Source organism: Acinonyx jubatus, chromosome B3, assembly GCF_027475565.1.
Source record: "Acinonyx jubatus isolate Ajub_Pintada_27869175 chromosome B3, VMU_Ajub_asm_v1.0, whole genome shotgun sequence".
In the NCBI taxonomy this organism is placed as follows: Eukaryota; Metazoa; Chordata; class Mammalia; order Carnivora; family Felidae; genus Acinonyx; species Acinonyx jubatus.
In genome coordinates this window covers 28,510,277-28,534,333 of record NC_069386.1, presented here as the reverse complement: position 1 = coordinate 28,534,333, position 24,057 = coordinate 28,510,277, and the positions used below count along the sequence as shown (strand labels likewise).

General features: G+C 42.4%; 1 protein-coding gene across 3 annotated transcripts in view; it reads left to right on the top strand.

Moving 5' to 3' along the window:
• ETFA (electron transfer flavoprotein subunit alpha) overlaps positions 1-13,753 on the top strand; it is a 75,890-nt gene extending 62,137 nt beyond the window's left edge. For 2 of the 3 annotated variants that reach the window (XM_015081759.3, XM_027067836.2), the window contains exons 11-12: positions 6,321-6,401; positions 13,459-13,753. In XM_015081759.3, the coding sequence (XP_014937245.1) occupies positions 6,321-6,401; positions 13,459-13,497 (120 nt within the window). In that variant the 3' untranslated portion in view covers positions 13,498-13,753. The remainder of the gene's footprint in view (positions 1-6,320; positions 6,402-13,458) is intronic. The other variant, XM_015081760.3, reaches the window with a different exon arrangement.
• Positions 13,754-24,057: the final 10,304 nt, after the last annotated feature.

Genomic DNA, 24,057 nt, shown 5'->3' with positions numbered 1-24,057 from the left:
TTAGAGTAATTGGTTTATATCTGATAATCACATTGCATACAAGCTACAGTTTTAATTAGCATCATGGTATAGTTTAGAGAATATGAGATTTGGTCATTATATCAAATGACTCAATGTAATGAAAGCACTTTTTGAACTATATATGTATTAATTTCATTGAATACAATCTGTGCTTTAAAAGTTGTGTAAGGAAGGGGAGCATTCTTCAATACTTTAGTGGTTCCTTGTCCACAGTTGTATGCTCTTGCTTTAAAAATAACTGCTATACAGTAGGAATGAAAAAGCTTTCAGATGATTAAACTGTCAGATGTTTGACTAGGTGGCCTCCAGGAAAATCATTAACCATCGTTAATTAAATAAATCTCTGCTAGTTGCTGTGAAGCAGGCTTACATATTCCCAGAAGAGAAACACCTCCATACAAATCAAATGCTTGTGATTCAAAATGTTAGTCCTTGTGACTTTGGATTTAAGGTTCATATTGAAACCATCATTTATTGTCTTTGACCACACATGTTTCTCTGGAATAGTAGTTACCTGGACTGCACTGTGCTCTAATCTCAGATATTCTGGAATATTTTCATCTCTTTGAGGGACCCTAGAGGAATTACACATATGTCATAGAGCCTATATTTTAAGCCAGCCTATATATCAAAGTTCTTCTAAAATGTGTTCCAGCTGTTTTCATGTGATAGAGTAATAGGCATTAGAAACTTAATTTTACTTCTAGAGAAATGAATTATTATAATCTATTAAAATAACACCACATTAGGGGCGCCTGGGTAGCTCAGTCGGTTAAGTCTCCACCTCTTGATTTCCACTCGGGTCATGATCTCTCCATTTGTGATATTGAGCCCTGCATCAGGCTCCTTGCTGATTTTATTTTATTATATTGGCTTCTTGGGATTCTCTCTCTTCCCCTCCCCCACGTGCACATGTTCTCTAAATAAATTTTTTTTTAAAAACAAACATTTTTTTAAAGCAAAAATAATACCACATTAGAATCTAATATTAGAGTCAATACTTTACTTATTTTGAGAGTGAGTGCACACGTGTACACGTGTGCATGAGTGCAGAGAGAGGGATACACAGAATCAAGCAGGCTCTGGGCTGCCACTGCAGAGCCCCATGTGAGGCTGGAACTCACAAACTGTGAGATGATGACCTGGAGCCAGTATCAAGAGTTGGACGCTTAACCGACCGAGTCACCCAGGTGCCCCTAGAGTCAAAACTTTAATTGCAGTGGTGTTAGAAGCACCTATGGAGAATACCAAACACTTTGTAACATATACGTAAATCTGTTATTAATAAATTGGATAATTGGTAAATGCAGCACCTTTTTGTGTGACTGTTTCTCCTTAATCTGTTACTAATTGGTCATTATAATCCTTCATGTTAAAAATTCTTGTAGGAGATAAGAGGACCTTTTGGTAGTTCTTGTAGGAGACATAGTAATTTATTATATTATATTTGCTGCATACCTAAGGACTTAAACCTTTTTGTTTTAAAGTTCCTTACTAACAGGCTGACTAGATAACTTCTATATTGTAATAAAGACCCAGGATAATAATTTAAAAATAGTAAGTGGAATGCAGTATATGGAAGATAAATAGTTTGAGCTACAAACTATATGAATTAGGGTGTGGATTTGTTCTGGTTTTGTTTTTGTCTTTTTTTTAAGTTGAAATCCAACATTTAAAACCACAAGTTTAGGAGCACCTGGGTGGTTTAGTTGGTTAAGCGTCTGACTCTTGGTTTCGGCTCAGGTTTGATTTCACAGTTGTGAGATCAAGTCCTGCATCCAACTCTGTGCTGAGCGTGGAGCCTGCTTGAGATTCTCTCTCTCTCTGTCCTTCCCAGACATGCACATGTGCACATGCTCTCTCTCTTTCAAAAATAAAAAAAAACCTGCATTTAAATTTATATATTATTAACAGGACACAGAAGATATTAATCATTTTATAAGTGAAATAAGCTAAAGGTTGACTAATCATAATAAATATCTAATGATTTAATAAAGTAGACTTCTAACTATCATATTGAATAAAACACACCAAATATAAGGTACTTAATTTTTCATTCAAAGGTTTTATTCAGTGTATCTAAAGTTTTTTGATAAACTGCAGAACTTTTCAGTTACCTTTTGTTTAAGTCAGATTATTGAGGTATAATTTATATATAGTAAAATTCAACTTTTTAAGTGTACTCTACTTAAAACAAAATTCTGTGGTAAAATACACATAAAATTTACTATCTTTACCTTTTTTAAGTGTAGAATTAAAAATTGTGTACACATTGTCAGTGATATTAAATTATTCATAATGTTGTGCAACCATCACCACCATCCAATTCCAGAATTCTTTTCATCTTGTAAAATGAAAGTCTGTACCCATTAAACAATAAGTTCCTAATTTCCCCCCATACCTCCCACCTCCTGGTAACCACAGTTGTTATACTTTCTGTCTCTATGATTTTGACTATTCTGAGTACCTCAGATAAGTGGAATCATCACATATATTTGTCTTTTTGTGACTGGCTTACTTCACTTAGCGTATGTTGTTAGTGTTCATCCATGGTGTAGCATATGTCAGAATTTGCTCCTTTTCTGGGCTGAATAATATTCTGTTGTATCTGTATAACACATCTGGCTTATGTATTTATCCGTTGATGGACACTTGGGTTGCTTCCATATTTAGGTATTGCAAATAATGCTACTGTGAACATGGGTGTGCAAATATGTCTTTGAGCCCTGTTTTAATTTCTTTTCAGCATATACCCAGAAAGTAGTATTGCTGGATCACATGGCAGTTCTACTTTTAATTTTCTAAGGAACTGCCATAATGTTTTCCACAGTGGTTGTACATTTCACATTCCCACCAATAGTGTACAAGAGCTCCAATTTTCCACATTCTTGCCAATACTTGTGGCTATATATATTTTTTAATAGTAGCCATTCTAATGAGTGTGAGGTGATATCTCATTGTAGTTTTGATTTGCATTTCCCTAGTGGTCAGTAATGTGGAACGCCTTTTCATGTGCTTATTTATGTATCTTCTTTGGAGAAGCGGTTATTCAGGTTGTCTTTTTGAATAGGCTTATTTGGGGGTTTTTTGTTCAGCTTAGAAGTTTTATTAAAAAATATTCTGTATATTAATCCCTTTTCCAATGTATGATTTGCAAATATTTCTCCCTTTCTCTGGGCTGATTTTTTACTCTGTTTATAGTGTCTTTTGATTCACAACATTTAAAAATTCCCATGAAGTTCAGTTTGTCTTTTTTTCTATTATTGCTTATATGTTTGATGGACTATCCAAGAAATTATTGTCAAAAACAATGTCATGCAGCCCTTCCTCTGTGTTTTCTTCTAAGAGTTTTATAGTTTTAGTTAGGTCTTATGCTTAAATCTTTGATCCATTTTGAGTTACTTTTTGTTTTGGTATTAAGTGTCCCAACTTTATCGAGTTTTCCCAAAACCATTTGCTGTAAAGGCTCTCCTTCTGCATTCAGTGGTCTTGACACTCTTGTCAAAAATCGTTTGACCATATATGTGAGCGTCTATTTCAGAGCTCTCTCTATTCTATCCCGTCTGTCTGTATGTGTGTCTTTATGCCAGTACCACACTGTTTTAATTACTGTAGCTTTGTAGTAAGTTTTGAAATCAGGAAGTATGGGTCCTCCATCTTTGCTCTTTTTCTAGATTGTTTTAGCTATTCAGTGTCCCTTGAGATTCCATATGAATTTTAGGATAGGTTTTTTTAATTTCTGCAAAAAGAATGTCATTGGAAGGACAGTTTTGATGGATATAAAATTTGGGGTCAACAATTTTTTTCTTTTAGCATTTTGAATATATCAATCAGCTCACTGCCTTCTGGTCTCCAATATTTCTGATGAGAAATCTGCCAATATTGAGGATCCCTTGTATGTAATGAGTTTCATGTCCCTGTTTTCAAGATTCTGTTTTTATCTTTGGCTTTTGAAAGTTTGACTATAATGTGTCTTGTGTGGGTCTCTTTGAATTCATCTTTCTTGGAGTTTGTTGAACATCTTGGATGTTTATATTAATGTCCTTCATCAAATTTAGGAAGTTTTCAGCCACTGTTTCTTCAATTCTTTCTGCCTCTTTTTCTTTCTTCTGGGTCTCCCACAATACATATTTTTGTTTGCTTTTTGTTGGCCCACAGGACCCTTCACTTTTCTTTAATCTTTTTCTTTCTATTCTAAGGACTTGATAATTTTCATTTTCCTACTTTCTTTTTAAAAAATTTTTTTTAAATGTTTATTTGTTTTTGAGAGAGAGAGACAGAGTGCAAGTGGGGGAGGGGACAGAGAGAGAGGGAGACACAGAATCCAAAGCAGGCTCCAGACTCTGAGCTGTCAGCACAGCCCGATGCAGGGCTCAAACCCACAAACTGCGAGATCATGACCTGACCCAAGTTGGATGCTTAATTGACTGAGCCGCCCAGGCGCCCCTCCATTGTCCTACTTTCAGGTTTGCTGATTCTGTCTTCTGCTTGTTCAGATCTGCGTTTGAGTCTCTCCAGTGAATTTTTTGTTTCAGTTATTATATTTTACATCTCCAGAATTTTCTTTTTGGTTTCTCTTTAAATTTCGCCTCTTTTTTGATATTTCCATTTTGTTCATACATTGCTAGCTTGACTTCCTCCACATCTTTATGATTCTTTGAGCATCTTTAAAATGGTTGTTTTAAAGTCTTGCTATGGTAGGGCTGCCTTTGGATCTTTTTCTTTAAAAAATTTTTTTTTAATGTTTATTTATTTTTTAGAGAGAGAGAGAGACAGAGCATGAGCGGGGGAGGAGCAGAGAGAGAGAGGGAGACACAGAATCTGAAGCAGGCTCCAGGCTCTAAGCTGTCAGTACAGAGCCTGACACCAGGCTCGAACTAACCAACCATGAGATCATGACCTAAGCTGAAGTCGGACACCCAGACGACTAAGCTACCCAGGCACCCCGGATCTTTTTCATAGGCAATTTCTATTGATTTTATTTTATTTCTTTTGCCTTTGAATGGAATTTTTCTTGATTTTTTTTCCTGTTTCTTAGTATGCCTTGTGATTTTGTTGTTGTTGTTGTTGAAAACTGGATATTTAAATCTGATAATATGGTATTCCTGTTAATCAGATTCTCTCCTTTCCTAGGGTTTGCTGTTTGTTTTTTTAAAAAAAAAAGTTTTTTAACATTTATTTATTTTTGAGACAGAGAGAGACAGAGCATGGGGGAGGGTCAGAGAGAGAGGGAGACACAGAATCCAAAACAGGCTCCAGGCTCTGAGCTGTCAGCACAGAGCCCGATGCGGGGCTTGAACTCAGCGGGGCTTGACCTCACGGACCGGACCATGAGATCATGACCTGAGCTGAAGTCAGACGCTTAACGGACTGAGCCACCCAGGCGCCCCGCTGTTTGTTTTTATTTATCGTTCTTTTTTGATTGTTGTAGGCTCTTTGCCAAAGATTAACCTGAGGTATAAACTTAAGGTCTTTTTGTGTCCTTTCTCAGCCTGAATGTGTGGCCAATTTGTAATTTTCCCTGTATCAGCAGTTGCTTTTGAGAAAAAGAGAACAATGAAGGGAGGCAGAAGTGCTTTAAGGCTTTAAATCCCCTGGAGGTAACTTTAGCCAGAGTAAGGGAGGGACTTGCAACAGTGGGGAAGTGCAACAGCAATGGCCATCCTCCTCTTTGTATGCATCTCTTTGATCAGAAACAGCAGTCAGTAACCAAAGCACCGGTCCCCCAGTAGTTGGGGGACAAGAGTTCTTTTTGCCCACTCTTGTTCCTGCAGGCTGTGTGCAAGCTGCTCCAGGAATATGTGCACAGCTGCTTGCCACTGGGGGTGGGGACTGTTACTGCACTAAAGAGCTGCAGTTTACTTTGCAAGCCATGCCCTGGAAGTTGCAAGCTCCAAGAGTTCCAAAATGGTTACATTAGACAGATTCTTCCAGTGCAGTTGTTAACAGTCTAGATGGGGAGACAGATTGCTGATGCTTCCTACTTTGCCATCTTCCCAGAATCCTCTCCTCTGATTTATTACTTCCTAAAATATTTTCTTTCCATAAGTCAGAGAAGAACTTAGAAAAATAATGGTTTAAAATCTTTTAAAATACTGTGATGGGCTAGTGGGGAGTGGGAGATAATTGTGTTATGTGCCAACCCAGAAATTTATAAATTTACAATATTGGCACAAATGAATCAGATTAATCTTATTTGGTAGACATTTTTAACCATATAAATTTGTTGTTGGGAATGTTAAAATACAGCCATCAATCTATATGTTTTCTTGATAAAGGCCAAACTCTTTATTTCACAGACAATTGTGGCTATTAACAAAGACCCAGAAGCTCCAATTTTTCAAGTGGCAGATTACGGAATAGTCGCTGATTTATTTAAGGTAAGCTGGCCATCAGAGAGGTGGCTGTTACCTAGCTTGTCATCCAAGAACCTTTTAGAGTTGGTAGAAAAGAGGCTATTATAGGAAAATCTTGTATGTGTGTGTACTGTGTGTCTTTATAGATTAATACATTTACCAGTTTTGAGCTACTTAAAGTGAAGTTGTCCTGATAAATACATGACATTTATATAAAGTGTTATAACTTTCCCTTTAAGAGGGAGTCCATTGGGGCCATTTCTGTTTTTCATACTAACTTTTCCTCCCACTGGTATATCTTAGTGGTCAAATGACTGCCGTTAATTACTGTTCTTACGGGGGCGCCTGGTTGGCTCCAGTGGGTTAAGCTTCCAAATCCTGATTTCAGCTCAGATCATGATCGAATGGTTCCTGGGTTCGAGCCCCACATAGGGCCCTGCGCTGGTGGTACAGAGCCTGCTTGGGATTCTTTCTCTCCAGTCTCTCTCTCTGCCCCTACCCCGCTTGCTCTCGCTTTCAAAATACATAAACTTTAAAAAAAGAAAAAAAGAGGTAATCCATATTGTCTTTAAAATATCCACATGACTTTTGGCATCTCGTGTGCATAGTTAGTACACAATGTGAAGTGATTCAGGTAATTATAACCTAGAATCATATTTGACAGGTACCTTAAAGAAATTCACATCAAATACCCTCATTCAGAAATTTGCCAACAATGCTACAGCTTTTCAGGGAAAGAGGGGGCATTCAAGTCCATTTTATCTGACTCAACAAGTATGCTCTGCTTGAGAGTTAAAGGCCTTCCTAACCTGATAAATGTAGGGGAGAACACTTATTTCCCACTCTTCATAGTCTTCACTGTTTTGAGTGTTCTTTCCACCCTGCCACCACCCCTGTAGTTACCCTACCCATGAGTGAAATTACTTTAGTGATATTGGTGTGTACCTGATATTCATTTGGCCACATTTAAAGGTGATAGCTCATGCGTGGCCTAACTGCTTTTTGTCCCTCAGGGCCTGCCTACAAACTTCTAGGTTGCCTAGAAGTGCAGAAAGCATTCATTGCAGGCATTGAGGCTCTGAAAGTAGCATCTAGCCCAGGGAGAAGTCAGTTTGCTAGAGTGAGGAACCCCTTGCACAGAATTACAGTGAGCTACCACGGGCCTTAATAGAGAGGCTGCAGCCTGAGAATAGAGCCAGGGTGGTCCTCTTGGCAAGAGGATTGGCCCATTACCACGGCTCCACTAACAGTGTACATGATCCAGATAAACTAATGAGTGTATTTTGAGAACACGTCTAAACTGTGAAGTATGTGTTCATAGGGCATATTCACCTCAGGAGCACCCCCCACCCCATCCCTCAAAGGGCCTGTATCTTGCCCTGGAAGAGTACAGCCCCACTTCAGTGATCCTGGGGTCCTATAATTGAAATTTAGGATTTAGGTAGTTCTTCTGCAATTGTTACTTGGCCCAGCTGTGTAAGAACAATATATATAAGTTTTAAGTTTATTATGTTGAGAGAGAGAGAGAGCTAGCGCGCACATGCGTGGGTGAGCAGGGGAAGGGCAGAGAAAGAGGGAGAGTCCCAAGCGCAGAGCCCGACGTGGGGGTCAACCTCACAAACCGTGAGATCATGACTTGAGCTGAAATCAAGAGTCCGATTCCTAACCAACTGAGCCACCCAGGAGCCCCTGTAAGAACAGTAATTAATGGCAGTCATTTGACCACTAAGATATGCCAGTTGGAGGAAAAGTTAGTGTGAAAAACAAATTTTTCGTATCTCTGTATAAGGGTAACTTTGTTCAAGTACCAAGCATTTAGCTCCAGTGAGAAGGGGTAGAGGGGTAAAGACCTTTTAAATAAAAAATATGAAATTAAACACTTCTGAACCCTATCCATGTATTGTGTTGACACATTTGCAAACAGACATCTACTGTAGTTTGCCTTTTATTTTTCTTCAAGAGAATATTTTAATAAATTTGCAAGTTGTTTTGTTTATGTTTTTCTGTTAGCGTATTGTATATTGCAACCTACAGACAGGGCTTACTTGATAAATGGATGAAGTATTAGTTGGAAATTTGTGATGTTTATACAGTGGACACCTGCCTTGGGGCAGGAGCATCTTTGTAGCAATTGCTGATGGAATGGTATCACACACACTGTGCTTCTTGCATTTAGGGGAGCTCCCAGGTTTGACATGAGAGAGAGACAGAGAGGTATGTGAGCGAGTGAGAGCGTGTGTGTGCTGAGAGAGGTATCTTGTTGAGAGTCCTAGGATAGTAGAAGTGGAAAGGGACCTCAAGAATCATTCAGTTAGACGATTTCCAACTGGAGATTCTCAAGCTGTTCTTGGTGTTTTAAGAAGCCTACATTTGATAATGTGTTTGGACTAAGACCTAACGTTTATTTGCTTTTAGCTAGAATTATATTAAGTTAGTGATTATCTCATCCTGCTCCGAAGTTCTGAAGCACAGTTATATATACCTTTAATTAATATAAAGGGAGGAAAGTTAATCCTTTAAAAAGCAGTCTGATTAGATTATAAAATATCAAAAATATTGCTTGGGGGGCACCTAGCTGGCTTGGTTGGTAGAGCATGTGACTCTTGATCTCGGGATTGTAAGTTCAAGCCCCATGTTGGGTATAGCAATGACTTAAAAATAAAATCTTTAAAAAAAAATTACTGCTTGAGTTGCAGCTTCCCATTAGCTACTACATGTATAACACAAATGAGTCATGTTCTTTTTTAAATTGTCTATGTCCCAAAGAGATGTGATTTGGGGAAGTTATTCTGCAAGTTTTTGGTACAACTAAGTCTCCTGATTCCATCCTTTCACTCATCACCCTGCCTTCCCATCTCATCAGGGACTGCCAGGTGGTTCACCACTACTGCTCTTTAATAAATCGCAGTAAAAAGGACTGCACCTTTGGCAGACTGTGGGAACTTAGACAGTATCCATCAGATTGTTTTGTCAGTTGAAATCAGAATGAGTATAATACAGATGAATATTGTAGTAATTCCGACCGAAGAGTGGACAAGGTAGTATAGTGACTATACTCTTCAGGGTCACCCTCTGTCTTTTAAAAATCAAATATTTAAAGGTATAACAATACATAAAAGTACAATTATGCAAAATATGAGTGAGTGAGAGCATAATCTATTTCAGATTAAGACTTTAAAGAAAATACTGTAAGTCAGGAGTGCCTGCCTAGCTCAATTGGGAGAGCATGCAGATCTTGATCTCAGGGTTGTAAGTTCAAGCCCCACGTCAGGCGTAGAGATTACTTAAAAAAATAAAATCTTAAAAAAATATATCCTAAGTCAAATAATAGTTATGTAAAAAGGACTTTTTTAGACTAAATTTCTGTGTAAAAATTTTAAATTTCAAACTATCACACATAGCGTGACTAATAATTCTCTAAGTGATACGGTATCCACCAAACTTCATGTCTGGAGTAAATGCAAATGTAAATTTATTCTTTAATATTTATTGTTTTATTTCACCCTTCAGTAATCATGAGTTAGAGATGGCAAGTTGTTTTTTTCTTAATATAAGAAAAATAATATGGTACAGTAGTTAAGAGCTTTAATTCAGATTCTGTCTTGGCCACATACTAGTTAAATTATCTTGGCCAATTACTTAATTTTTCTGAATGTAAGCTTCCTCAAAAGTAATATAAATAATATACTACCTACCTTACATGGTTGTATTGAAAGTTAAATGAGATTATGCTGTACCTAGTACAGTCTTGGTTAAATATTAGCCTACCTGTTTGTATTTCTTTTCATAATAGGTACATAATAGGTGTTCAATAAATGGTAAATATTATAATCGGAGTCAGAGCGACAGAGCACAGGACACCACCTGACTGGTTGTTGTTGTTGTTTTTAAAAGCTTTCCTGAAATTTAATTCACAAATCATAAAGTTCACCCTTTTAAAATGCAAAGTTCAGTGAGTTTTAGTATATTCAGAGTTATGCAACCATTAGCTATTTAATTCCAGAACATTTTCTTCACACTGAGAAGAAACCCCATACCCATTTGCAGTCATTCCCTGTTCTGCACTCTCCCCAGCCCCTGGCAACAACTAACCTGTTTTGTGTTTCTATGGATTTGCCAATCCTGGACATTTCATATAAATAGAATCATGTAATATATGGGCTTTCTGTGGTTGGCTTCTTAGCATAATGTTTTCAAGATTCATCTGTGTTGTCTCCTATATCAGCACTTTCGTTTCCTTTTAGTGCAAAATAATATCCATTGTGTGGATATGCCTCATTTTGTTTATGCATTAATCATTTGATGGACATTTGAGTTTCTACTCTTTGGCTATTATAATGCTACTGTGAGCATTTAAGCTTTTATACATACATATATGTTTTTATCTTGTTTGGGTATATACCTAGGAATGGAATTTCTGGGTCACTTGAAAACTCTATTTTTAGCATTTTGAAGAACTGTCAGATTGTTTTCCAAAGTGGCTGCCTCATTTTACATTTCCACCAATAATGTATATGAAGGCTCCAATTTCTCCATACACTCACTAACACTTCTTACTATCCCATCTTTTTTGTTATAGACTTCCTAATGGGTATGAAATGGTAACTTGTTGTGGTCTTGATTTGTATTTCCTTGATAGCTAATGATGATGAGCATTTCTTCATGTCTTTATTGACCATTTATAATGTATTTTCTTTGGAGATATGTCTGTGCAAATCCTTTGCCCATTTTAAAGTTGTGTTATTTGTCTTTCTGTAGTTGAGTTATAAGAGTTCTTTATATATTCTGGATACAAGTTCTTTATTAGGTATATGATTTGCAAATATTTTCTTCCATTCTGTGGGTTGACTCTTCCTTTTTTCTCTCTCCCTCTTTCTTCTCTTTTCTTTTGCAATTTACTTATTTATTTTTATTACTGGCTTTATTAAATGAGTCATGAATCAGGCAGCATCCCATCTAACAAGTAGAGGGGAGCTCCTGTCTTTTCACTTTCTCGGTGTCCTTTGACGCATACAGGTTTACATTTTGTTTATTTTTTCTTTTATTGCTTGTCCTTTAGTAGGTGTCATATATGTGAAACTTTTGTCTAATCCAGTACAATGATTATAGGCCTACAAATATCTGTTCTAAGTCCCCACTTTGATTTCCTTTGGGTATATACCTTTGAATTGCTGGATAATGTGGTAATTCTGTGTTTAGCTTTTCAAAGAATCTCCAAGCTGCTTTCTCTAGTGGCTGCACCACTTTACATTCAGCAGTGTGCAAATGTTCTAGTTTCTCCACATCTTTGTTAACAGCTGTTACTTTTCTTTTTTAAATATTTTAAGACAGAGAGAGAGAGAGCATAAGTGGGAATGGGGCAGAGAGAGAGGGAGACACAGAATCCAAAGCAGTCTCCAGGCTCTGAGCTGTCAGCACAGAGCCCAACGTGGCGCTCAAACTCATGAACTGTGAGGTCATGACCTGAGATGAAGTCGGATGCTTAACCGACTGAGCCACCCAAGCACCCCAGAATATCTTATTTTAAATGTAAATTTATTTTCATTTAGTCTTACTGAATAGAGAGCTGCCTCTACAATATCTAAAATAAAAATAAGAATCCGGATCTTTGAGTTTGCTCAGGCTATAAGATATTCAGTGAACCGGAGTTGACATTTTCTTTTCCCTAAGTAAGGCATTGTGTGGTATGCCTGGAAAGTCTGAGGTTGATCTAATAAAAAAGGATATAGATGATGGACAAAGTCCTCTTAACCCTATTTTGGGTAGTGTGGCAGGGGGACGTTCTGTAAGGTTTTTAAAAATTGTGTGTTCTAACTCAGGTTAAATGTTTCATTTAAAAGAAGTTGTTGGGCTCTAGCCTATTTTTCATGAAACACGTCGGTCCCATGTGAGGCTTGTTTAGCATGTCATCTGTGTGACTGGCATAAGCTCATGGTCTCTCCACCGAGGAAAGCTGGGACAAGTGGTGCCAGCACCTAATGCTGCCCCTGAGCTAATGCCTGCTGGCTCCATGGTAAACATGGGCCTTTTAACAGGCTGGAGACAACGTGACATTCGGAAGAAACAACATGTCGACAATTTCCTTAATAAATTTTGTACGAACACATTATTTCCACCTAATGGAAATGTAGCTCTCTTAAATAATTGAGAGGCTATATTCATCAGTGGCGAGTTCAACTGGGATCTCTCTGAGCTAGGACAGTCGACAGCCCCATGGAAGACTGGGTAATTGATGTTTTACACAAGTGGCTCAGCTAGTTTTCAGGTGGGCTCCGTGTGACCCTCCCCTGCAGTCCCCACTCACAGCTTCCTCTTGTCCAGGCTGAAAGCAGCTTCACACTGAAAGTTCCAGTTGCAGCCCCTGAACTGCCAAGACTAAGGGTTAGTAATTAATCCATTTTAAAATGGGAGCCAACTCTGTCAGTTTTCCTTCACTGTGGTTTCTTATTTTGTCTGTTGACCAGACATGGCATTAGCACAACCTTTATTTTCATAAAGAATGGTGAAATTGAATGTTCAGCGTGCAGCCTGTTTTTAAGTGCAGAAAGATAGTAACATGTGCTGAAGAAGCAACTGTAGTGTTTGTGGAAGGAAAGATGACTGAGCAAACGAACAATGAGAAAACAAGTGCTGGGGGGCCAGCAAGAGTCATGACTAAGGAAGAGACTTTGGTATGGACTTTGAAGGAAAGGCCAGAGTACAATAAGGGAAGGAAGAATGCCCAGAAAACATGAAGGTAAAAAATACACACTACTCTCCTCACAAAAGAAAAATTGGACTCCTGTTTCTGTGGTGCCTTTGTAAGGTTTGTGGTTGTGTCAGAAAGGTTCCTAGGCAGTGCGTGGGCCAGTGGTCCTGCCAGCCGTGTGTCTGGGTGGTTTCTCCCTGCAAACGTGTATAGTCTTCCCACAGATGGGAGGGAGGCCACCCAAGGGGGGAGTTGGGTGGGGGAGGGGCACCTCGTGCCTCAGCAGTGATGCGCGTGGCTTCTTTTGGCCTCCGTGTACTTCTTAAGGAGCTATGACTGTAGCACACTAAAGGTTCAAATTGCTTAATTACTTTTATTTTTTTTAATTTGCAGGTAGTTCCTGAAATGACTGAGCTGCTGAAGAAAAAATGAGTTACCATATTTCAAGAAGGAATATATGTCAAAGTATTCAGTTGAAGTAGAAATTCATGGCTAGTATAATCAAAAGTATGAAGAGCTAAATATCATAATTTAAGAAAAAATTCTCACAGATGCCAGAATGCTTTTTTATGAGCCTGTTATTATATTTCTTTTTAATTATTTGTGGTTCCAAACAATTACTTTTTGAAATTTTCTAATTCTGTAATAAAATATATAATAATAAAACATTTCCACAGCTTTAAAACTACTACCAGAAATATGCCTAGCTTCATAAAGAAAAAAAACTGAAGAAAATGAGTAAAAATTGATTTTTTCTTTGCCTGTCTTGTTCATGGAGGACTCTGGGTTTTATGCAAGATTATAAAAACGAATGCTCCCACCAGACTAATCATCTTAATATGATTATTGAGAGAAGGGAACTAGATTGGCAAATTCAGCTAAAAAAGCATGAATATTATCTTAAATATATTCCAGTCTTCAGAAGACCATAACTAATATGACAAAAGCAGATCTGATAAACCTGAATCTACTGAATATATTTAGTTGGCTTAAGTTAAATTTAATTTTCCATTTCATTTTAAAGTTTTGTCAGCTTATAGAGGAATTTGTGTCTATAAAGAAGAGGGGAATGGAGAAGGAGGGGCTGCTTTGCCACAATATGGCCTCTTTTGTTAACAGATAGTTTGATATTATGTTTAAATTCCTGCTCAGAGATTGCTTTGGCTTTTCTCTGGCCCTCCTGATGCTTCCTTTGGGTTCTCTTAGGAAGCAGCCAGGCATGGGAGATGGCCACACTTGCGGTTGCCTGTGGCACTCTCACTCTGCCCCCTAGGGCACAGCTGAGATCAAGAGTGCCACAGGGGCTAGAAGCTAGTATGAGTGCGAGACCAAGAACAGAGGCTAGTGAGGCTTGGTCCATTCTGTGGGAAGGTACAGGCAGTTATCTGGAGTCCTGTAAAAGCCAGGAGCCAGCAGGCAAGTAGAATGAAGACAGCTGTGTCTGAAGCAGATCTGCAGAAGTTGTAGTAGTTAACAGGATGAGGAAGCCTCAGGGAGGGCATAGGAAGTGACCAGTGGTACATGAGGGAGGGGCGGATGTTGTCAAACAGTCCCTTTATGTGGCCAGCCTGGGGCTTGGCTAGTTGAACTAACCAACTAGTTGAACTGATTTGTGTCATAATCCCTTGCTATGAAACACTTTTAGAAGTTAAATGCCTCTGGCATTTCAGCCTTCTTGAACCTAATAGGATGAAAAGATGGCAATAAAATGAAGCACAGCATTGTAGAATGCCAGGGCTGAGAGCGATCCTCTGGTTCAGCTCCCTTGTTCAGATGGGACACTGAAGCACAGAGAAGTGGTGAAGAAAACGAAGACTTGTCCAAGACCACAGGTTTGAGGCTCTTCCCAGGGGAGTTAACCTTGCTTAGGGCCCTCTCCCTTTACCCTGTTGGACACTGTACCTTGGGGATAGGAGAGATGCACAGGTGACAAGTGGAGAGGGACCCCTAGTCTGGGGTGTGCTGGCTCAGGGAGGACCAGTCCCAGGTGGCACGTCTGTGTGGTTCCCAGCCTCAGAATGGAACTGATTGGTCTTTCTCTCCTTTGGTTTCCTCCTGTCATGACCACCACACCCCATCTCCATAATAGCATCAAGTACCACGCGCTTACTATATGCTAGGCGCCACTGGAACACTTCACACTTATTAAACCTTCAGTCCTCACAGCACCCTGTAGGATAAATGCTATTATTATCCCTATTTTTACAGATGAGGAAGCTGAGGCACAGCGAGGTTCTGTAACTTGCCCAAATTCAGATAGCCTGTACATGAGAGCCAGGATTTGAAACCAGGAAGTCTGGCTTCAGAGCCATGGTTTCACCAGTGTGGGTTTCTGCCTCACCTCGACCCAAGGAACAGGGAGACTTGCTGCACAGTAACCTCAGGTAAAGGGCGCTAAGTACCCAGTGCCAGGTGGGCTGGGCACACATTCAGGATCCTAGCTGGGGAGGAGAGATGGTGTTCTGGGTTTGTCTCTCCAGCAGGATTTTATTCAACTCAGAAGCCCCTCAAAGTGCCTACTTAGAGTTTACCTTAAAAAGGCAGCTGTGCAGGGTGGTGGCAAATTGTTAAAACTATAATATACGCCAGAAGGTGCAGTTTGGTGTGTTCTTTTCATACTGTGTTTTATTGGACACCAAGCCGCCAGCTCCTAATGACTCTGCCCCCTATATCAGGCTTGAGGACTCAGAAGAACAGCTGGAAGCAGTGTGGGGAAAGATGTTAGGGGTAGCTTTCTTTAGTGTGGGTGTGGGTGTGTGTGTTTTCTGCTTTTCTCCCTAGTTTTTTGAAGTCTTTGGTTAGCCTCATACAGCCCCTGGGAGTTGGGTGGTCTGATTACTTTGGCCAAACAATCCCTGAGAGAGCAGAAATACACATGTTGAAAGCCAGCCCTGTGAGCAAAGAGCTGAATAGGTCCTTGAGGCCATCTAAATCAAGCAAATGACTACCTCACTCTATGGACTGAGACCCAATGAGAGCCTGATCTCAGCTTTTCAGTAGTTGAGAAAGCGCGAAATCCAGCATTTTCCCTAGTGTAGTTCTCTCAGCAGTACTGTGGGGGGACATTCCCTGCTGGGTTCCCTGGTCCACTTGCTTTGCTGTGTGGGACTACGGAGTAAACACCTAGAAGAGTCTGGCCCAGCCACTGCCCTGAAGTAGCATCCTGCTGGGTTCTAAGAATACAGGTTTCTGGAGGCACAGCCTTTCCCCCCAAGATTTTGCAGCTACCATGAGTGATTAGAAAAGCATACAGTATGAACATATACAGAGAGGGCTTCCTTAGTGGGCCGGCCCCATCATTCTTTCTGGGGTAGAGGCTTTGATATCAGTATGTGGGGTAGAAGTAGAAACAGATCTGAGCTCACATAGATGCTTGAAGTGGTCAGAGATGGAGACTGGGATTGGAGGGGGGAGTCAGGAAGGGGGTTGAGGCTGATAGGTAATTAAGGCCAGATTGTGGAGGCCATTGACTGATATACTGAGGAATTTGGACTTTTCCCTCATAAGTCAGTGGTTCTCAAACTTTGCCCTCAAGGAATACTGCTATTTCAGGAGCTGGACCAGGAATGGTACCGGGAAAGGTATAGAGGTCTTTTCCTGATTTGCAGGGAAAATCACTAGAATTTTCCCAATCCTGTCTTACATACTTTTTTTCCCCCCTAAAACTTTGGTGGCTGCTATGCCTTCTCTTAGGAATATAAGCAATATGTCTGTATATCGGGGTGCCTGGGTGGCTCCATCAGTTAAGCAGTTAAGTTTCTGACTTCGGCTCAGGTCATGATCTTGTGGTTCGTGAATTTGAGCCCTCCATCAGGCTCTGTGCTGAGAGCTCAGAGCCTGGAGCCTGCTTCAGATTCTGTGCCTCCCTCTCTGCCCACCCCTGCCCTGCTCGTGCTCTCTCTCAAAAATGAATAAACGTTTACATTTTTTTTTAATAAATATGTCTGTATATCAAGAATGTTCCACAAAGTGCTACCTGACTTCCTGAGACCTTGCCACCTGAGCAAGTCTTAAGCACCCTCCTAGCAAAAAATTGACATTTTTTTCAGGAGGGTCCCATAATCTAACCTAGGGAAATAATCTAACCTGGTGGTATATTCAGGATAGATGGAGCAGAAGATGGAAGAGATTGGAAGGCTGTTGCAGGAATCCTCTGGCCTTTTGCCCCAGATGGGTTTGACTGAAAGCTCTTTGGTTACAGAATGGGTCCCTGGAGACTGTGGAAATGGGTCCAGTCCTGTGGGCGAAGCTGGCAGAGAGTGGGGGCTCTTCCTCCTGGGATAGTGTGGGAGCCATGCTGCCGGTGGAGCCTGGGCGTGTCTATACAGGGCTGGAGGGCTTAAAACGCCAGCCATAAGTGCTCTCTGCTATCTTTCTGAAAGGGATGATCAGCTTGGTTGCATTTCACGCTCTCACGAGGGATTTTTGTCTTGGTCTACATAAAAGTGGGCTTAAAAGGCTGGGAAACCCAAAAAACACTTGATTACAACAGATGGATTTGGTTAGCTATTGCTGAGCTAAAGGAAGTTTGATAACCTTGTAAAAAGCCCATATAGGGTGATATACTGCCACAATTTCATAGTGCCCTAGGTTTTAAAAAATGTTTTGTGGAGAGCACAAGTGAAGAGGAGTTGCTGATAACTGTTGGTTTATAAAACACTTTCATGTAAGTTACCCCATCAGAGGTGGAAAGGGTGAAGAAATCAGGCTCTCAGAAGGTGATTTCCCCAGGTCACAAAGCAAATGGTGAAACTAGAACACACCAGAATTTGTGGCAAATATTATTTATTAAGAATCTACTGGTGCATTTTATTATCCTTCCCTAATACAACAATCCCCCAAATGGATATTGTTATCCCTGCTTCGTGGATGAACAAATGGGCTGAGAGGTAACCAGAGAGGCGCAGTCAGTGAAATGTGGAATCTGAACAGGACTCCAGGTCTAGAGTCCCTTTCCACCACAGCAGGCTGCCTGCCTCCCAATGTTTCCCAGCTTCTCCAGGACTCTTCTTCTGCTGACATTGCCCCAAAACAGTGAGCTTGTCATTAGAAGCATGGAACAGAGATGGAATTAGGAATTTATTGGGAAGGAAGCTAGCTGGCAATTACTTTCTACGGTACCTGGATTGGTGCGTGGTCAGGTCCTGGTGAGGCTTCACTTGTCTGGGTTTCTGTCTTTGCCTCCCACAACTGGTTGTCAGGTTTGCTACTATTTGTGCGCCCACCTCCAGCTCAGAGGGCTGTTCTCTTTCCCAGTGTGGGGTTGCGTGGGGAACATTGGGGACTGAACAGTTCAGGAGGACTGAACACTGAATGGGCTGGTCATAGGGACACTTGTGTTCTTATCCTGGTTTTGTTACTGCCTCAGAAGCAACCTGGTCATGTTCCTTCTTTTGGGATTCATTTTCATCATCTGTAAAATGGCAATTGAATTTGGTAATCTTTCAAGCTGTCTTTAAGCTTTAATCTTAAAGCTTAAATGTGTTGGCAGATCTCAAACAACTTAGGCAGATGGAGACAAAAATTATTTTTGAGAGCTTTTTATGTCCAGGATGCTCTGCTGAACCCTTTACATATACTACCTCATTCTCGCCTCCTAATCCCACAAGGCGTAGTAGTGGTCCCTACTCTCCAGGTAAGAAAACCAACACCTACAGACCTTAAAACACTTGCCCAAGGATTCATGACTAGTAAATGGAGACCTTAGGCCAAATTCTCTCAACTACATATCCTGTCCTCTCTGGGATCATGGTGGACGTATCTAATGAATGCAGCCTGGCTGAGGCAGGCTGACATGGAGAGGAGCAAGATGAGACAGCTGAGCCAAGTTCAGAGGGAGCTGTCAAAATAACCAAAGAACTGCACCCCAGGCAGAAGGCCCAGCAAGGACAAGGAACAGAAACACCAAGAACATGATTGACTCTGGACCCCAGTCCCTGAGTCCCCATCTAGCCCGACATTCCTGAATTCTGAGCCAGTCTTTGCTCAGGGAAGCAGGGGTCTTTGTACTAGAATCTGGATCTGGTCTGCACACTGGCTATCTTTTGCAACATTTAGCAAACCCAGGTCCCAGAACCCCACGTCCCTTCTTTATGCAGTGGAGGCAGAGGTGAGCCTACCTAGTTATGAGACATAATTGATGTTGAGGAGGCTCCTAGAGCGCTTGGTGAAAGGTGCCCCGTAAATCTCAGACACTGAAGGATTCTTCCACATTCATCACAGTGTTTAATGTCCTGATTGATCTCTAGGGTAGTCAATTTCATTTGCTTGTTTCAAGATGAACAGTCTGCTCCCCTATGCTGTAGCCTAGGGCTCTGCATAAGATTATGCTAGCGTGGTCTCTTTGGTAGCGTGCAGTAAATTCAGCAAATGTTCCATCATTTTATTTGGATAATTGAATTAACTATTCACCAGGAGACACTACCAAACTTTTCAGCACTGGAGCGAAAAAAAAAAAAAATCCTTGCTCAGTTTATGTTGGAAAAACAGGCTTTTAGCTTGTACTGGAAAAGGGGGAGGAAAGGCAGATAAGGTGCTTCCTGTCTGGGGAACAACAGTGCTCTCTTAGCTAATCAGGGTGACTCCAAGGCATTACCTACAAAGGAACTGTTGGGGATATGAGAGCAGGGATGAGCTCTGTAGGAGCAGACAGTGCCTTGGCTGGCAATGGGGCTGGGGGGCAGGGCTCACACCCTGTCACCACCCATATACCTCCATACACCACACTAGCTGCTGCAGCAAATGAAACAACTGAGCATCTCCTGCACAGCCTTCCCCAGAAGTGCTGAACATGGGCAGGCAGTGCAACACCCCAGACATCTATTATTAATAAAGATGGTTTCTGTTTGTGTCTCCCTTGACACATTCTCAAAGGGCTTTCCCTTCCATTATGTCATTAGCTAGCCTAGCAACCCTCATGGGGGCAGGGAGGCTGGGAGTTATTATTCCTGTTGTACAGGGGGAGGAAGTGGGTCCAGGGATTCACTTGGAGCCGTGTAACTGGAAACAGTGCTGGATTGAGAATCCAACTGCCTGGGCTTAGACACACTCTAGATGCAGAACAGTACCTGAGGTGAAGGATGGAGGTGGAGTGATCCTGACTTCTCTCCAGTCTTGAGAAGTCCATTCAAAAGTTGGGGTTAACCATGCCAGCCCCTAGAGTTGTTGGGTGTCCTTGTTAAGCAACTCTACACAAGTATCCTGTTGACTGGTTAGTAAGAAACTCTTTTAAGAAGGCTTCCTTGGACCTTATTTGAGGCTCTCTGTAGCTCAGAGAGTAGAGCTTCCACTCTTAGTCTTTCTCTTTAGAGATGAGGAAGTTGCACCAGAGAGGAGCATGGAGGCAACACCAGAACAAGAGCTGCTGTCAAGAGCTGTCTTGGAGTGAGATAGAAGTTCCTGAACTGAGGGTCATGGATGGAATGAATACCCACCACACTAAAGAGGATTCCAGACCACTAGCCTCTGACCATGCAGGATCTATGAAAATCCCCACAGTTGTGGACTTGATCTGAAAAGCCAAGGCTTGGGTTAGATGCATTGCACTGAGCTGGCAGGCAAGGGGCCGGTACGTTCTTCAGTGGGGGAGGGCCTTACAGCTCTCCAGTCCTGGGCAGACTTTGAACCAGGTCTGCAGGGCTCTGGCCCAGCTCTGCTGTGAGCTGCTCAGTAGCCCTGCTAGCTCTGAGCCTTGTCCTCTTGTCAGGGTGGCACCCTGGCCGCAGGATTGGCTCATCTCCAGCTACGGTGGAAAGGCTGAGCAGGGAGGCTGGCTCTGCAAAAGGGGCCATGGCACTCTGCAGACACAGTGGGCTGGTACCTCTAGACTGAGAGGGCCATGTGGGCTGATGAATGGCCTGGGGGACTGAGTCCAGATTTCTATCTCCTGCTTCCCCCCACCCCCTTTCTCCTTCTTTCTTTTTAAAGAAAGTGCAAGAGTGTGTGAGCATGGGAGGGGCAGAGGGAGAGAGAGAGAGAGAGAGAGAGAGAGAGAGAATCTTAAGCAGGCTCCATGCCCAACACGGAGCCCCTTGCCAGGCTCTATCTCAAGACAGTGAGATCATGACCTGAATGGAAATCTAGAGTCGGAGGCTTAACTGACTGAGCCACCCCGGTGCCCCTAGCTACTGCTCTCAATATTATTGACACCCAGTTTAATTCCAGGAAGCTCAATCCAGCATGACATCTGACTGAGATATACCTGGGTTTGAATCCTGCCACTAGTTTACCACTTAGCTGTGTGCCCTTGGGCAAGTCATTTAATCCATCATTCTGTGCCTGTTTTTTCCTCTGGAAAGCAAGGAAAAGAATGCCACTTTGCAGATTGTGATAAAGAGGGAAGGTCGCAGAGAGCACCTGTGACAACAGGAAGTGAATCAATGGGAGCCATTATTGTTATCACCCCCTCATTGGCTCATAAGAGACAGTGGCTCTTACCTAAGCTCTATTCCCTTCTGGGAGGGCACCAGAGTGGGCTCTGTGAAAGGGTGGATGAGTAAGGGGAAACCATTTCCCAGAGCTGCAAACCTCCCAGGGAGTGCTCAGGCTCCATCTCCACTGACCCCCAGCTGCCCACCAACCATAACTCTGGGCTATGGCACCCAGGGGAGCAGTGAAAGCCAAAGCTTTTACCCTCCTCCTCCTGCATTCCAGGCCTTGGGACTCCACCCCATGCCTGTCCCCAGGCAAGCAAGTGGCTTCCTCCATCCGTGTGCACCCTCTAATGCTATGATTGTGGGCTCTGTCCTCTGAGAGGACCTCCTCTTGGTATCTCTGTCCTCAGTTTTATTTATTTAAAAAAATTTTTTTTAACGTTTATTTTTGAGACAGACCATGAACGGGGGAGGGTCAGAAAGAGGGAGACACAGAGTCCAAAGCAGACTCCAGGCTCTGAGCTGTCAGCACAGAGCCCGATGCGGGGCTTGAACTCACGGACTGCGAGATCATGCCTTAGCCGAAGTCGGCCGCTTAACCACTGAGCCACCCAGGCGCCCCTGTCCTCAGTTTTAATTGGCCCAATGCTAACACTGGTACTGCCCGTTCAGGCATGAGGCCAACATTGAGTGCTCAGGCAGACTTTCACCTCACAGCAGTTTGCAAATTCCCTAAGAAATCAGCTTTCAAAAGTAGAGCTCTTCTGTAAACCCCATTTCTAGATGGGGAAACTGAAGCAGAGAGCAGGTGCCACTTGCCTAGCATCTTACCCCATTGCTCTCCTCCCTGTCCTGTGGTTTTCTCTGGAGTAGAAGTCCAGAGCAGAGGCGAGTGCTGGCTAGGAGTGGGGTCTCACCTCTGGTGCAGGGCAGGCTCCACCACCTGTTGGGGTACCCTAAGAGGTGGGGCAATGGGAGCTCAGCAAGCTGGGTTTGGCTGAGGACTGTAGCTGTTTCTAGTCCAGCAGGTGCAGACCACTAATTACAGGCCCTTATGGCTCCTACCCTAGAGATTATAAATCATGTAATACCCTCCACCCATTATGTGACAAAAGCTGAGAGTACCACTTTGCTTCCAAAAGCTCTGAAAGCTGGGAGCCTTAGCACTCAACACACTACCAGGTGGATTTGGGCTCCAGGTTCAGTGCCTCTCTTATTAGTGTCTGACCTCAGGAAAGTCTCTTAAACCTATCTGAACCTCAGTTTCTTCCATCTGTGTAACAGGGCTAGTATACTGGCCTCACAGGATTGTTGGAAGGCTTAAAGGAGCTCCAGTAGAGGCCCTAGTGAAGAGCTCAGTAACGGAAACTGTAATGACATTGCTAGCCACTCAGAATGCCTCAGATTACTCCCCCCAAATGGCTCAAGTGGACACTGCTCATCTCCCCAGGAATCATGCGGATGCTCTTTGCCTGCATGTGGTCGTACCTTACAATTTAGCCATCTTTCCCAAGTGGCTCTGCCCAAACTTGTGGCCTTTTATGCACAGTTCTGGGGTTCTAATGGGACTCAGGCCTGATCCCTGTTTTTGAGGACCAAGGGGAGGCAGGCAGGGAAGCAAATGCTGACCCAGCCATGGGATCACTGCACTATCATGATGAGTCCACATGAGGACACAGAAGTCCTGAGGACACCCTGAACTATAGTGAGGGACTAGTGAGATACAGTGAGAACAACCTAAAGGTGGAGGGGACAAAGAACAGGTTGGGAGGGTAGCCAGAAGGACAGGTAAGTGGAAGGGGCTATGAACACACTGAGAAGTTCAGCTGGGACAATGGGAGCCCCTGGAATTAAGTCTTCCCTTTTGTGTACATATAAAACAAAACATAGCGGTTATAAACACAGAATTCCTTGGAGGTTTTTCAGCGAGGGAGACACGCACCAGGCTCATCAGCCTGGAAGGACCCACTAGTGGAATGTGGAACCAGCGGCGGCGCCTGGGCCTCAGCAAGGCTGTGATGGGGTTTAGGGCAGGTGCTTTGAAGGGCAGAATGGCCAGGATTTACCACTGCTTGTGAGGGATGAGGAGGGAGCCAATGATGCCCATGCCACGCATGGTAATAGCTGGGTAGATGATGGTGCCCTGGCTGGGAACTTGGGAGTAAGAGCAGGCTTCAGGCAAGATACTGCACTCGGTTGTGGACCTTTGGAGTTTGAGGTCCCCAAGGAATGGAGACCTGGGTCAGGGAACTGGGTGTGGGAACTGGTGTTGTCAGCATGGAAGGCAAAATTCCAAGCTCTGTTTTGGTGGGGAGATGGAGCGGGAAGAGACCAGTGCAGTCACACAGCCAGGCAGTGTGAGAACTTCCTGCCTGGAGTCCAGGGCTCCTTCCAGTCTGTAGAGGCCTCAAGAGCTGCTGGGTGCGGCTTGGGCCTACCTGGGTGGCTTTACACCAGGCCAGGCCAACCCAAACCCACTCATGCTTCTTCACCTGGGCTAGCAATTGCAAAGGAAAACCTCTGCCAACCAGAAGTCTCAGTGCAGTTGGTTTTTATTATTAAAGCCAAGATTGGAAAACAGCTGTCCCCCCACCCCCCCAGCGACCCTCCCACCCACCTC